The 16594-nt window shown below is 42.7% G+C and overlaps 3 protein-coding genes across 3 annotated transcripts in view; 1 reads left to right on the top strand and 2 right to left on the bottom strand.

The window, feature by feature from the left end:
• The window catches only part of LOC143735322 (ladderlectin-like), a 242472-nt gene that overhangs the window by 117989 nt on the left and 107889 nt on the right, over window positions 1–16594 (bottom strand). The gene's annotated exons all lie outside the window — the stretch shown is intronic.
• Window positions 422–4727, top strand: LOC143735211 (uncharacterized). Its single transcript, XM_077225291.1, has 5 exons — window positions 422–647; window positions 1598–1924; window positions 2444–2593; window positions 2748–2776; window positions 3281–4727. The coding sequence occupies exons 1-5, from the start codon at window positions 599–601 to the stop codon at window positions 3965–3967; spliced, it is 1242 nt and encodes a 413-aa protein (XP_077081406.1). The 5' UTR covers window positions 422–598; the 3' UTR covers window positions 3968–4727.
• Window positions 6423–14794, bottom strand: LOC143735319 (uncharacterized). The gene is made up of 4 exons (XM_077225473.1): window positions 14676–14794; window positions 14286–14606; window positions 14116–14178; window positions 6423–7037 (listed from the first exon to the last, which is right to left on the bottom strand). Exons 1-4 carry the CDS (start codon window positions 14722–14724, stop codon window positions 6919–6921), a joined length of 552 nt encoding a protein of 183 aa, XP_077081588.1. The 5' UTR covers window positions 14725–14794; the 3' UTR covers window positions 6423–6918.

The following is a 16594-nucleotide window of genomic DNA, read 5'->3' as shown; positions in this document are numbered from 1 at the left end:
ATTAATTGACATGCTTTTAAATGTGCTTTTTAAACAAATGGCTAAAAGTTTTAGCAGGACTGAGAAAACATGCATCCATCTTCTACTTAGAAACCTTGCAAAATAAATAATTAAATAAAAGTTACCTGATTGACCAGTACACATTGCTGAATAGTTAATATGTGTAGTATTAGATTCAATGTTGAATAAAGTGAACTTTTGAATAGCTACAACAAGAAAATGGCATTGGTGGAATATGGCCCTGTCATTTTTAAAGACCAAGGTGCTTTTGTTGTCATGGTGTAACGCTCTGAAAGTGCTCTTTAGCCTACATCATGACATCCAGACATAAAACTGTAACGTGTATGGTGTCAGAGAAGTTCACTAAAATATATTTTCCAAAACAGTGGACAAAAGTCTATACCTAAGTCCCAGGGATTCTGAGTAAACTAACGCGATCAGCATACCATCAGACCCACTAGCATGGCAGGGGTGGGGCAGACATGAGCCCGCTAAAGATGATATTTATCTAAGATAAAGTTATCTTTTTGATCGTCTCATCCTGCAGATAAACGATCCAATCGGTATTATATATTATTGTTGATCATTTTCGGTGACAATGAACGACTGGCAGTTTATTTTCTCAGCGGTGTTATTGATCAACAATGGTAAGACATTTTGATATTTTGATCTCTCTTCCGGGTTAAGGAGCTCTAAAATCTTTATTATTCGACAAAGAAGCATTATTTTGCTCTCAGTGTGTTATGCTTTTGACCATTGTACGACGTTGTAGTAATCTCTCCTCTTTTAAACGATAAAAATAAATGTGACAACTTTGAAAGTTATGTGACGCAGTTTGTGAATTAATTTAAAGTGGCAACATATGAGCAACAGTATTTATATATTTAAGTGATCCATGCTCAGTTTGTAGCGGAACCCGTCTTAATGATGGCCAAAATTGGATTGATTATTTATTAAGTTTTATAGTACATCAGCACACATTCATGCAAGTGTACAGACACCAGAAGAGATACCAGAGACACCAGAATAATAAATCAAGGGTAGAAAAACGTGCATTAAACTCATATACAAACATGTATGGCTCTCTGTTGCATACTCACAGAATATGAACACACACACAAAAACACTCTAAACTTAGCTATACAATTGATTATGACAGACATAACTTGTAGCTACTTCTACCGTAGAGTGCTGAACGTTTCGTTTCTCTCGGATGTGAAGAATTGTACACTTTTTCAATTTTCAAAATAATAGTCCCACATACCCCTGCTGAAAAAAACTAAAACCAGCCTAGGCTGGTTGGCTGGTATAAGCTGCTAGTTACATGGTTAATAAATTATGTTTGAACTTATTCTGACATCTATAATATAACGGGTAATATCCATGAGGCTATTAAAATAATTGGTTGCATGAATTCATAAGCATGTAAAGAGAAAGAAAATATGAATCAGGATGTGTTGTATAATGTTCAGTTGAATAAGATCCACAAGACTGTCTGATGAGTGAATGTAAATCAATGATGTTCTTCTGCTGTTTGTTTTCATGTGCTACATTAATCAAAAAGTGATTCATAATGACCTGTTCATTTCTTCTTCAGGTGTGTTCGCTATTGGTGCATATGAAGTGCCAATGTCAGTGATGGAGGGAGATTCAGTCACTCTATACACTGGTGTTCAAACAAACCAACAAGAAGATATTAAATGGTATTGTAGTAACACTCGCTTAGCTCGGATCAGTGGAGATCAGAGTAAGATCTGTACAGATGTTCAGTGTAAAGAGAGATTCAGAGACAGACTGAAGCTGGATCATCAGACTGGATCTCTGACCATCACAAACACCAGAAACACAGATGCTGGACTCTATAAACTATGGATCAACAGCAGCAGCAACAGCAGTCCAAAGATCTTTAATGTTACTGTCACTGGTGAGTCATTTAATGCATGTTTAATAATATTTAAATCACATCATTATTGTGTTTTTTTCCCCCCTGTTTACCTGTATATTAATTCACATACTCTAAAGAGGATTTCTTCAAAAACACATTTACTGTTAAAGTATAATTTGTAGATTAAACTACAAAATAAATACATTTTGATTTAAAACTGAATCATTACCACTGATGAGATGTTGGTTTTGATTTATAAAATTGAAATCAAATTTCTCATCATAAAATCTCTGATCAGCTTCTCTTAGTATTTGATGTAAAATAATTATTCAAATAGGCTATGTTAGGCACAAAAACTGTTTAAAACATTGAGCTCAGCTTACATGCTGACAAAAATCACAATCACACCAGATGGAGCCATTTATCAGTTAAATCAGTATCATGCAACTGATAGTCAATGTAGAAAAGTGTAAATATGACTCAGATATATTGATTAATATCGGATGTATTATCATTCACTCTCTAGTCATAATGACTGCCTTTCTTTATCTGTTCCAGATTCAGGTCTGTCTTCAGCAGTTCCAGATTCAGGTCTGTCTTCAGGTGCTGTTGTAGGAATATGTGTTGCTGCTGTTGCTGTTCTACTGGGGGCTGCAGCTATAACTGGTGGTGTGATTTATTATTGCAAGCGTCAAGCTGGACAAAAGGGTGAGTATTATTACACACATGTCTTAACAAGATTGAAAATATGAGATTTAATCTGTGAAGTGGGAAAAGACTTGTTAAAATATGTGAAAATGTATTTTTATTCTAACTAACCTAAGTAATGTGTGTTTAATTGAGTTTGTTGTTGTTTAAACAGACATCGAGATGCAGAACAAGTGTGATCAGGTGAGATTATGTGCAGTAAATCTGTATGCCTGTTAAAAAACTGTAAATTTACTACAGATTCAGATCTGTGAGATCTGTATGTGGTGTGTCTGTAACACTGTGTGCTTATTGTGGCTTAAAAAAAAAAAACTATAACCATAATAATAACTGACTATTTATTTAATTTAATTATTTATTTAACATTCAGTGTCAAACACCACTTTAGGTGTTACATAAATACACACTGTAAATGTTTTTTTTTTTGTCCTTTATTTTTATCACCATGTAAGCTGAGGTTCACAAGTGAGGCACAAATTACTCCCAAATGAACTAAATAATAAAAAAATATAAAGCAAAAAGATCTTGCAACTTTATTGATAAAGTAAGTGTCTTATTATAACAAGCCATTTACGATAGTAGGATTGTCTAGTTGCTTGTATTTCTCTTGTATTTTTGTGTTTGTGTAATTGAATCGTCAACCTTTTTCATTTCTTTTACTTTCTGTGAATCTGTGTTTTCTTACAGGAGAATCATGAAGACGACTCAACCCCTAATCAGACTGACCCTCTAATGGAGAACACTGCCAATGGGACGATTCTTAATCAGACGGACCCTCTAATGGAGAACACTGCCAATGGGACGATTCTTAATCAGACAGACCCTCTAATGGAGAACACTGCCAATGGGACGACTCCTAATCAGACTGAGCCTCTAATGGAGAACACTGCCAATGGGACGACTCCTAATCAGACGGACCCTCTAATGGAGAACACTGCCAATGGGACGTCTCCTAATCAGACGGACCCTCTAATGGAGAACACTGCCAATGGGACGACTCCTAATCAGACGGACCCTCTAATGGAGAACACTGCCAATGGGACGATTCTTAATCAGACGGACCCTCTAATGGAGAACACTGCCAATGGGACGATTCTTAATCAGACGGACCCTCTAATGGAGAACACTGCCAATGGGACGACTCCTAATCAGACTGAGCCTCTGAAGAAGAACACTGCCAATGGGACGTCTCCTAATCAGACTGAGCATCTGAAGAAGAACACTGCCAATGGGACGTCTCCTAATCAGACTGAGCATCTGAAGAAGAACACTGCCAATGGGACGTCTCCTAATCAGACTGAGCATCTGAAGAAGAACACTGCCTATGGGACGTCTCCTAATCAGACTGAGGCTGCCAAAGAGACATCACTTTAACATCATGCTTTCTAACTTCCTCAGCCTTACCAAGATGGCATTACATTGACTGCTGTACAGTCTTGCACTGTACATTCCTTTATAGAGCACAAGTTAGATTGGCAGTTTTATTTGATTTATTAGTTGTCGAAACAATTTGCTTAGAGTATTTATAACATTCCATGGCTGCATTAATGACACCGGTGTTGAATGTCAACGAACGGAGGTAACAGTGTGCTCCACTCGTGTCTAATTAGGTTTGATTATCTGAATGTGCTCCTCCCGAACTTTGTTAATAAAAAATAATTGATCATGCTTGTCTGGTGGAATGTGACAGCACAATTTCTACAGAAAAAAAAGTACTTGATAAAACAATGACAGCACATTTTGTATGCCCTTCAGTGATTTTTAATATATAATGTCATTGTAGAAATGTGTTTTTACCTGAAATTGTAAATATATATATATCATTTTTTTTTTTGTAAATATGTTAATATTGTAAGAAAAAGTGGCGAAGCAATATTCATATATACTAAACTCCTCACAAAAGCTTGTACCACAGATCTGACCATGATATCAATCAGTATGAACTGGACTTTGGTTGTTTTTGTTTTGTTTTTAATGTTTCAGGGATTTTTTTTTTTTTTTTTTTTTTACAAATATGAACCAATGTTGTTCAAAAAGTGCCTTGAACTTGAACCAAAATTAAAAACTTTTGGAAAGGAACTTTTCATGTTCATCTGATAAATGCTAATAAAAACAGATCAGATTTTCTCATAAACTGCTGGATTCTTTGAGTTTGTTTGTCTGAACGATTTGATTTTGTTATATCAGAAATAACTGAACTAAGCCAAGTCAAGTGGACTATGTTAGTGAACTAATGCAGGGAATAGTGAATGAGGGTCTAGGCTGTGGTTTGGAACAGGGCCTCTGATTGCCGACTTTGAGCGTTGTTAAATCACGGCAGGGCTTGACACTAACAGCCGCCAAATGTGTTTGGATTTCAGCAGTGGCGTGTAATGCAGTCACTCCTAGCCACTTTAGCGGCTTGAATTTTATAATATAAATTTTTCAGTTGTAGCCTTTTAAAAAGGCATCTGAAATAATAAACTAAGTGCAATGTATAGTTTTAACAAACATAAATTTTTCAATATATAGGCCTATCGATTCTGAAATATCTGAAATGCTTCCAACACTCATTTCCCACAGAATAGATACACAATGCTCTTTCTCTCTCTCTCACTCATCTCTCCGAGAGCGAATGACACACAATTCCGCTTCCCCTCATTTTTCATTTTCTCCGGATTAATATTATTGCTGTTACAGCTTGGATTACTGGCCTGGGATTGCGCATAGTTTTACTCATTCCCGCAGATTTTGTTCTCACACACAAAGTGCGGCACACAGAGCTGCCTCGGAGTACTAAATTGAGTTATTATTCGCTGCTTATTGCGCTTAAACAGTAAAATACACACAAAATAATGTCAAAATACCAATCTTGGCGAATATTCACGTAAACACAGTTATGTTTTAAATAACGTAAACAGTTGAGAAAGAAAACACATGTGTAACAGTATAATGGATCTATGCGTCAGGTCCATGATATCAGCCTAATATACCTGCTGCCAAATTATGAGATTACATTAAAAATATCTATATGGCATTTTAAGGTGGCCAGTGAAGTGGCTAGTAACAAGACAGTGGCTGGTGAGCAAAAAAATTGTCAAGCCCTGATTCATGGTATATTGGCTGAAAGTAAAATGACAAAACATTTTCACAAAAATGACAAATATTACCCAGAATGCATTATTTTCTATGAAAATTACAAAACAAAAACTTATTTCTTTTGTTCTTGGATTGTGTACTGTGAAGACTGTTACCACTGACTACACCAGGGACTGTAGATAAGGAACCCGAAGCCACCAAAGAAGACATCTGACCACTACAAACCTTATTCACAGCAGCGCCATCTTCAACACCCAAAGAGGAGAACAGAATTTTCCTAAGTTTTAAATCTTTCTCATAATACCAATAAATGCAATGAAATTAAGACCATTTTACCAATCGCACTGAGACATTTAAAATGATGCCAAACATGAAACGGGAAAAACAATAGATTCACAAGATACATCATTATGTGATAATCTGACAATCTTAGTGAACTTTTGGTGACTTGAGGAAGGAGAGGGGAGAATGAGAAAAGTGCGGACAAGACAATGTCCTGTGCTCTGTCTTCGAGATCTTCCGTCCAGGGTGTGTTTTATCTCAGCTTTTGTCTTAGCAGGAAAATCAGTTCTTACAAGCTTTAACGGACAGCTCTTTTTGTTAGTTACATACATCCTGTCACGGTAAACGGCCCTGCCAATCATCTTGTCACAGTTAAAATTCAGAAATGTTGTAGCACTTTGATCTGCCAGTTGTGGGTCTTTCATGCGAAGAAAATTTTCTCGCCAAATTCACAACATACGCACATGAATTTGTTCTAACCTTTTAAGTTGCTTTATTGGATAAATATTTGTATTTCCAAAGCATTTGCAGTGTTACTCTATACAATTAAAAGTGCAAAGCGATGTAACATAAATGAAAAAATAAAAGTGTAATTGACAAAAACAAAACAAAAACATAAAAACTTTCAAATGGATTGCATTGAGAAATAAAATATTAAAGAACATTCATCATTTTGACCACCAGGCCCAAACTGTATTGAAAAATAAGTAATGACCATTTTTACAAAATTTTTAATTACATATACATTTACATGGTATATTTAGACCATATTATCTTTTTAATGCCCATTATATGTCTTTCCTCAAATAGTGTGGGTTATTTTTCAATACAAAAATCAAAAGAACTTTTACTGCACCCACACATCTAAATCTTGTTTTTTATAACTGAATTTAAATTTAAATCCTTGCATTTATTTTCATTTTTACAGATTCAAACTCCCAGATATATCATGTTTTTTTCTTCTTTTAACCTCTTGTAGATCTGATGTCATAAACCAGTATGGCAACAGTAGCCACGCCCACTAGAGCAGAGATGACCAATCGGATCACAGCTTCAGTGGTATTGCAGCAATGGACATGGACTTCTGAAAAATGTAAATATAAATAAAAAACAATGAGAAATTATCAAATAGATTTGTGAGCTCTTTCTAAATCTGAAAGTGAATGGTATAACTGGACAAAAAGGTCCCATAAAAGTAGTTCACTTGTACAGGTTATTCTAAGACATCTTGGTCAAATGATAACTTTGTATGAGAAACAGATTGTAAATTAAGTCATTGTTCACTGATAAATGGTGTGATACAACTCACAAATCTCGTATTAAAGGTAAGAAAAAACGACTCGGTTACTAACGTAACCTCGATTCCCTGAGAGGAGGGAACGAGTATTGCGTAAGTAGCTTACGCTATGGGAAAACTCCTTTTCTCGAGAATATTGAAGTCTTTATGTAAAACGCATTGCAGCTGCACAGCTGACAGCAATGAACGAAGGAAGCTCGATCATTGGCTGTGCTGCGGCAACTTGCTCGAACCAATGACGGGGCGACTCTGAATGCGCGACCAATGAGCGCGCTTCGCGCCCGCGCGTGTCAGAGCCCGCCAAGATGGGCGTGGCCAAGAGCTATTTATTGGGCGCCCCGTCATGAGAGTTCTTTAGGTTAAAACGACTGAAGCGAACTAACCAAGCACAAGCACGGCAGCTTACGCAATACTCGTTCCCTCCTCTCAGGGAACCGAGGTTACGTTAGTAACCGAGTCGTTCCCTTTCGAGAGGTCTCTCCTATTGCGTAAGTAGCTTACGCTATGGGAACACCATGCAAATTGCCGTGCGTGCTGAACTTCGCCTTATGATAGCCAGAGGCAGGTGCCTGAGCTGAAAAGCAAAGTTATCATCCAACTAGCCGGCAGAGGCGAGCTTTATATGTGGGAAAAATACAGAGCGGCTAGAAGGCGCTCAGTGTGACACAAGCACATACATAATCTAGATACGAACTCGTAGTTCAACTTGTATCATGCTGATAGTACATTGGAATGCAATGTCGGGACCTGTAGGTTGTAGAACCTGATAAATGTGGACGGTGAGGCCCAGCCTGCCGCCGCACAAATATCCTCGATCGGTATCCCGCTCGACCAAGCCCAGGAAGAAGCCACACTCCTGGTGGAGTGTGCTTTGACTCCCCAGGGGCATTGAAGTCCCTTAGCTTCATAAGCCAGCGCTATAGCCTCAACTATCCAGTGAGAGATTCTCTGCTTTGAAACAGCGGAACCTTTCGTACGGCCGCTAAAGCATACAAACAGTTGTTCTGTCTGTCTGAATAGGGCAGAACGCTCCAAATACATTCTCAGAGCCCTAACGGGACAGAGTAGATTAGCGTTGTGTTCGTCTGCTGGAGACGATAGCGCAGTTAGGGAGATAACCTGTGCTCTGAAGGGAGTGGTGAGCACTTTAGGAATATACCCATGTTTCGGTCTAAGGACGACCCTGCAGTTGTTAGGTCCGAATTCTAGGCAGGCAGCGCTTGTCGAAAGCGCGTGCTGGTCGCCCACTCTCTTGACCGAGGCTAGTGCCAGCAAGAGTGAAGTCTTGAGTGAGAGCTGTTTAAGGTGCACGGTTCGGATTGGTTCGAACGGGGGCCCTTTAAGAGCGTCTAGGACAGTAGCTAGGTCCCAGATCGGCACTGAGGGGGGGCGTGAAGGGTTCATCCTCCTAGCGCCCCTTAGGAAACTAATAATTAGGTCGTTTCCTCCCAATGGACGTTCCATTACAGGGTTGTGTGACGCTGTGATGGCCGCCACATATACTTTGAGCGTGGAGGGGGTGCGGCCCGCCTCCAGAAGCCCTTGTAGAAAAGCGAGTACGTTCGTAATCTCGCATGTCTCAGGGTTCAGGCCCTCGGCGTTACACCAGTCACTGAACTCTTTCCATTTCTGGGCATATAAGCGTCTCGTGGAGGGCGCCCGCGCCTCAGCGATGGTTTTTAGCGCGCCGCTCGTGAGGTTCCTGGGAACCCGTTGAGGGGCCATGCATGAAGGGCCCACAGATCGGGGCGGGGATGAAATATCATCCCGCTGGCCTGACTGAGGAGGTCTGGCCTCAGTGGAATCGGCCGTGGTGCAGATTGCATTTGCATCAGATCTGGAAACCATGTTTGGTTCTTCCAGAGTGGGGCTATCAGAAGCACTGCGTTTTTCTCTTCTCTGACCCGACTGATGACCTGTGGCAGCATCGCGATCGAGGGAAAGGCCTATAAGGGGCGGCTCGGCCAGCTCTGGGCGAGCGCGTCCGTGCTCTTCGTGAAGAAAAGAGAGCAGTGCGCGTTCTCCTTGGAGGCGAAGAGGTCGATCTCCGCTTTGCCAAAGGTTTTCCATAACCACTGAATCGTCAGCGGGTTGAGAGCCCATTCTCCTGGGAGAATCTTGTCTCTGGATAGCATGTCTGCCCCCTGGTTCAGGGCGCCTGGCACATCCGCTGCTCTCAGCGAGCGCAAGTTGTGCTGGGACCATAAAATGAGTCTCCCGGCCATTGAATGCATGGAGCTCGACCTGAGTCCACCCTGGCGATTTATGTACGACACTACCGTCATGTTGTCCGTTCGGACCAGGACGTGTTCGTTTTTTAGATGTGGAAGCAGGGCTCTGAGAGCCAAAGCGACCGCTTTCATCTCCAGACAGTTTATGTGTAGGCGCTTCTCCGGGTCTGACCAAAAGCCGGAGACAGGCCTGCCCTCGTAAAGGGCCCCCCAACCTATTTTGGAGGCATCTGTTGTGATCCTCTTTCTCCTTGTGTTCACACCCAGGCTCACGCCTGACTGTACCAGTCGGCGGCTTTCCAGTGCGTCAGGGCTTTTATACAGCCGTGGTTCGCTCTGATTAAAAGGTGGCCCGAACGCCACGCGTGAGTAGGGACGCGGCTCTTGAGCCAGAGTTGGAGAGGGCGCATATGCAACAATCCTAGCTGGAGTACGGCCGATGCTGAGGCCATGAGACCGAGCATCCTCTGAAACCGCTTGACGGGGGCACGCGCGCCCGCCCTGAATGATGTTGCAAGGCGCCGGATGGTGAGCGCGCGCTCTGATGAGAGACGCGCTGTCATTTGCATCGAGTCTAGAACTATTCCCAGGAAAGAAATCCTCTGGCTGGGAGATAGTATGCTTTTTGCAAAATTGATTTTCAGACCCAGACATTCTAAATGGCTGATAATCCAAGATCTGTGTGTTATTAACTGACTCTCTGATTATGCTAGGACCAGCCAATCGTCGAGATAATTCAGTATTCGCACTCCCCTTCGTCTCAAGGGGGAAAGTGCTGCGTCCATACATTTCGTGAATGTACGGGGAGCCAGGGACAGGCCGAACGGAAGTACTGTGTACTGGTAAGACTGTCCTTCGAAAGCGAATCTCAGAAACGGCCTGTGATGAGGCGCTATTGGAATGTGAAAGTAAGCATCTTTCAGATCCACTGAGAGAAACCAATCTCCTGGGCGTACTTGCGCGAGGATATGCTTGGTTGTTAACATTCTGAACGAGCGAATCATTAGTGCTTTGTTCAGGTGTCTGAGATCTAGGATGGGGCGGAGACCGCCATCCTTTTTCGGGACGAGAAAATAGCGGCTGTAAAAACCTGCCTCGCTCATAGAGGGGGGAACAGTTTCCACAGCGCCCTTTTCTATTAGTTTGCGCACCTCGGTGCGTAGAACATGTGAACACTCCTTTCTCACTTTCGTCTCGACCACAGTCGTAAAACGTGGTGGTCTGCGAGCGAACTGGAGCGAGTATCCGTGCTTTACTATATTCAATACCCATTTCGGCATATCTGGAATGTTTTCCCATGCCGCTGCGTGTACAGATATGGGCTGAATACAGGCTAGGGGCGGGCCGCTGTGACGTAGGGACCCGGCCAGCAAATCGCCTGAGCTCGTAGCTCTCAAAGGCGCGGGCGCGCGCTGAGCAGCTGAGTGAATGGGCGCGTGTGTGCTTACAACAGCGCGCGCTGTGTCTGTAAAACTCGAAGCCTGAGCTGGGGTTGTGTTTGACACTGTAAGGACAGTGTTTATAAGTGGGGGTGCATAAATAGTGGTAGGTACACGCGTCACTTTTATAATGTTTCCCGCTTTTACTGGGGATGAATTCATAACTGTGTGAACTGTAATTGTGTGTAGTGGTGCGTACATGACCGTAGGCACGTGATCTACATTCATGGGGCGCGCAGCCTGAGCTGGGAATGAATTTGGCACTGTTTTGACAGTATCTGGGAATGCACACTTTGTGGACATGTGAACCCTTAGTGACACAGGCAGAAAAAGACTCTTTTTGTGTTTTCTGTGCGTCGCCGTAAAAACGGCGTTTGTTTGCAGGTGAGCGAGCTCTGTGACTGGCCCATTGACTGCTGTATGGACATTTCCAGCCGCCTGTAAGGGGACTGGGTAATGTTTGAGCTTTTGCAGAGAGAGTGGTCCGGCTTTTGCGAGACATATTTCTCTCTTCTCATTCCTGTGGCTAGGACGGCTTTCGAGGCTCAGGGTTCAGCACAATCTTGGGCCGACGACCCCGTCGCTCAGGAGGCGGCTTGCGGTTGTGGGAGCGCGAGCGGCGTCGAGCGTCAGCCTGAGGCGTGGGCTGAGAGGCGGTGGGAGCTGTTCTAGCCCGCTGCGGCTGTGGCGGTCTCTGTCTGCTCTGCGATGAGCTGGAGCGCTTGGGCAGGAAATGGCGCATAGCTTGTGAAGCGTTCTGGGCCTCAGTGAAGCGTTCGGCGAAACCTTTAACTGCCGGTCCAAACAGCCCGCTGGTGGAGATAGGCGCGTCGAGAAACGGCGCCTTATCCGCGTCCTTCATCTCCGTCAGAGTCAGCCACAGATGGCGCTCGAGAACAGTCAAATTAGCCATGGCGCGGCCAATAGACTGGGCGGTGGCCTTTGTGGCTCGCAGAGCTATATCAGTTGCGCTGTGTAGGTCCTTAAAGGCTTCGGGTTCGGGGCCAGACTCGTCCATAGAGCGGAGAAGCTTAGCTTGGAACACTTGAAGTACCGCCATTGAGTGAAGCGCTGATGCAGCTTGGCCGGCGGCGGCGTAGGCGCGACCGGCGAGAACAGAAGTAGTGCGGCAGGGCTTCGAGGGGTGGGAAGCTTTTTTCCATCCGGTGGTGGAGGGCGGGCAGAAATGATTGGCCACGGCCTCCTCGAGGGGCGGCGTTCCCTCGTAGCCTCTTTCCTTCGCGCCGTCCACAGAGGAGAGCGACGAAGAAAAAGAAGGCTTCAGACGCGCAGAATGGGGGGCTTTCCATGACTTGGTGAGTTCGTCATGAACTTCCGGGAAGAAGGGAGAAGGCCTTTGCCGAGGGGCCTGCTGGCGCCCCTGCAGAAACCACTCATCCAGTCGGCTTCGGGTTGGTTCTTCGGGAGAAGACCAATCGAGCCCGAGGTCCTCTACGGCCTTCGAGAGGACGCGGATAATCTCCGTATCCATGGTGGAGCCCCCGCTCGTGCTAGCTAGCGTCGACGGGGCGGGGTCAAGAGTGGAGCCCGGCCAGTCGTCCGATGCAGCGTCGATGGACAAGCTGTCATCCATTCCCCCATCGTCCTCGGACGCGCCGAAAGTCACAAGGCCCACCGCTCTGCTAGAGGGGTGTGGGTCCGGCTGGGTGAACTGAACCGGCGGTGGGGAAGGCAAGAGCGGCGGTGAAGCACGCGGAGACTGGCTCGGCGTGACGTCACTGAGCTCCGGTTAAGGAAGCCTCTGTGAGCGGCGTTTTTTCTTAGTGCGCGGCTCGAACAGAGGGGTGGCGGCGATGGGCTCGCTCACGGCGAAAGCGGCGAGGCGAGCCCGCAGTGCGGAGAGACCCAGGTCATCACATTCTGGGCATCCGCCCTTGGTCAAAGCAGCTTCTGCGTGGTCCCGGCCCAGGCAGCAAGCGCAGATGATGTGACGATCCCCGTCCGGGAGAAGGTCTCTGCACGACGCGCAGGAAGGCATTTGAAACAACGCCTCAGAAAATTGCTCTTTTACAAGTGTCGCGGGGCGAACAGATGTAAAGATACTTGCGTGTGTGGCACGCCGGATGGCTCAGTAGGATGGCGTTCGAAGGCGGCTGAAAGTGCCGACGTCCTCGTAGCAATCCCGCTGGTATGCTTTTCAACGGCGGCGAAGGCTTCAATAATCCGGAGGATCCAGCGAAGAAGGTGTTCGCTGAAGGAGATTAAATCTAAAGAACTCTCATGACGGGGCGCCCAATAAATAGCTCTTGGCCACGCCCATCTTGGCGGGCTCTGACACGCGCGGGCGCGAAGCGCGCTCATTGGTCGCGCATTCAGAGTCGCCCCGTCATTGGTTCGAGCAAGTTGCCGCAGCACAGCCAATGATCGAGCTTCCTTCGTTCATTGCTGTCAGCTGTGCAGCTGCAATGCGTTTTACATAAAGACTTCAATATTCTCGAGAAAAGGAGTTTTCCCATAGCGTAAGCTACTTACGCAATAGGAGAGACCTCTCGAAAGGGAACACTGTTTTACTTAAATGAGCAGTTGGATCTGATATGTGACCCTGGACCACAAAACCATTTTTGACCGAGATAAAACTATTGAAAATCTGGAATCTGAGGGTGGAAAAAAATCTAAATATTGAGAAAATCTCCTTTAAAGTCGTGCATTTCTGTTCACGACTGTGCTGCATTCACTCACAAAAATAAATGTTTTATATCTTTACGGTAGGAAATGTACAAAAAATCTTCGTGGAACATGATCTTTACTTAATTTCCTAATGATTTTTGGCATAAAAGAAAAATCTATAATTTTAACCCAAACCATGTATTGTTGGCTATTACCACAAATATACCCGTGCGACTTGGGACTGGTTTTGTGATCCAGGGTCACATTAGGGCCAATTATGTGTGACATCATCAAAACCTATAGGTTTAAAGTGTTTTAAGGTGCCATGTTTGAATGTGCACTAGCATGAATAAGAGTTGAACATCATGGACTACTTTAATGATAATTGTATGGTAATTATTTGTCCTTTTTGGGCTTGACACTATAAATCACCTCTGAATTGTTATTTTTGGATGAATTATTTAATGTTTCCTTCATACAGATAAACTGCATTCTGTTCTTAGAATCTTAAAAGTTATCGGTCTTGGTAAAATCAACATAATATCTGTGTGATCACTGCTAATGTACCTGCACATGTGTGAGTGATGTTGAGAGGTTGAGTCTGGTTGCTGATGGGATTGTTCAGACGAGCTGGAAAACATGAGAGAACAGAAATAAATATGAAAATGTTTAATAATTTTGTAAGAACTTAATCAAATAAGATTGTGAAGGGCAGGACAAATGATGTCTCTACTCACCATAGACAGAAACTCTGAATGTTTTTGATGATCGTTTCGCTCCACTTATCAGTAGTTGATAATATCCAACATGTTCAGTTCTGGTGTTTGCGATGGTCAGGGATCCAGTTTGATGATCCAGCTTCAGTCTGTCTCTGAATCTCCCATCAGGACCATTAAATGTGGAGAAGATTTGCTTCCTTTTGTTCATTTTAGCTATGAAAGTCTTTTCAGCTCCAAATATCCACACCATGTCATCGTCTTCATGTATTTCAGTAACATCATTGTGTAGAAGGACAGAATCTCCCTCCATCACTGACACCGTCTCAACACATAACACACCTGGAGAAGATTTTAATGTTAAATTTTAAACTATATATAACAATATATAGCAGTATATTCATAACTTACCAGTCAGACGCCACCAGCACAAACAGAACAAAACAAGCATGTGAAACATTTCTTTCACCAGTTCAGTGAAAAGTCTGACCTAATAAGACTATACACCAGAAACACTCAAACTGATTAACAACCACAGTAGAACTGGTGTGTGAATCCTCCCCCGACAGAGTTTGAAGACCCTCCTTCTCACACGCACACACATCCACAATGAACATTTTATGTATAGTTACATATGCTATAAATGTTCTTATGTTTCTTACTAAAACTTTTACTGTTCTTACTGTGTGAATACTTTCTTTATTTTGATCAATATATGAAAATGGAAAAGTGCTAAATCTTCCTAATATTAAATTGATTATAAAACATTTGTAAAAATTCAATTCTTACATGTTTTGTATGGGTGGGGGAGGGGGGTAGAATTAAAACCATGGCGCCTCACATTATACTGAGGTGTGGCACTAGCAGTTCAGCTTTAACTCAAACTGAAACCAGCGGTGGTTGATTTTCTTCAGAAAGTGGTTTGTCCTGTTCTGTGGGCAAAAACATCTTGGGTGTGAGTGACTGGCATTCAGTGCATCTGTGTTTAGATCGTATGTGAAGGGCTTCCTCCTGTCCTATATTATAAAACCTCACAGTCTTGAGACAAAAACGCTTCACAGTTTGATGAATCCATCAAAACCGATGTATGAAAACAGTTAAATGAGCATCACAAGTTGGAGGTCAAATATATCTCTCATAATCAAATGCTTTGCAGCAAATGTCTTTACGTAAATATTCTGATCATGAAAATTCAACAATTGAGACATAAACTAACCACTTATTCACTGACATCTGACGAAGAGAAACCAGTCCTTGAACAGTGCAGGGGTCAATATCAAAGTAGCAGTAAGTATGTGTGTGAAGCGGCTCTAAGTGCTTATCTTAACGGACTGCAGCAGATTTGCCAGTTCTTGCTGTGAGATGTTCCTCAACTCTTCCACCTAGGCACTTGCTTACACGTGGTTTGACACAGCAAAGATGATCAGCTGTCCCTCTGTCTCCCTGTAGCACTGTATTAGGCGCCTTACATTACAGATATTGCAGTTTATTGCTCTGCTCACATCTGCAGTTATCATGATCAAAAATGTTTCATTTATATAGCGGCTTTCCCGAGCTTAAGGAAGCTTCACAATAAACAACAATAACATCAATCACGCAGTAAATCAATGAAGGTTAAATAGATTTGAGTGACATGAGTAGATTGTTTAGTCAAAGTTAATAATCTCATGAACTTTGAGCACATTGCAAGTGGGAAATATAACGTGCCAGTAGTCCAGAAAAATGGCATTACAATAGTCAAGGAGAGATGTAATAAATGCATGGACTAATGATTTAGCATTTTTTTGGGCTATCGTATGCACGAAGGGTTAAAATGATACTCATATTTGAGAAAACTGATGTAGTTTGATTTTTGTAGTTTGTCCTGTTCTGTGGGCAAAAACATCTTGTGTGTGAGTGACTGGCATTCAGTGCATCTGTGTTTAGATCGTAGCTGAATGGCTTCTTCCTGTCCTATATAGGCTAATAAAACCTCACAGTCTTGAAACAAAAACGCTTCACAGTTTAATGAATACATCAAATGTATGAAAACAGTTAAATGAGAATCACAAGTCAGAGGTCAAATATATCTCTCATACTCAACTGCTTTGATTCCAAGCAAATTTCTTAACGTAAATATTCTGATTATTAAAAAAAATCAACAACCACAAATAAAATCCTGACGTGACAAAGCTAAATGTGTAGTTTGTTATTTTATTGATAATAAAATTCACATATTAAAATGTAGCGCTAAATTGAATAATAATAATATCATTTAAAATAAACACTTTTTTGTGTTCTGTATACTGTCTTTTATTGTGTATGATAACAATGAATCATACTTTCGGATA

This window comes from Siphateles boraxobius, unplaced genomic scaffold (genome assembly GCF_051911475.1).
Source record: "Siphateles boraxobius isolate OS27281-9 unplaced genomic scaffold, OSU_SipBor_1 13, whole genome shotgun sequence".
NCBI classification, from domain to species: domain Eukaryota; kingdom Metazoa; phylum Chordata; class Actinopteri; order Cypriniformes; family Leuciscidae; genus Siphateles; species Siphateles boraxobius.
Note: the sequence above shows the minus strand (reverse complement) of the source record. Positions and strands in the feature narration are given on the sequence as shown.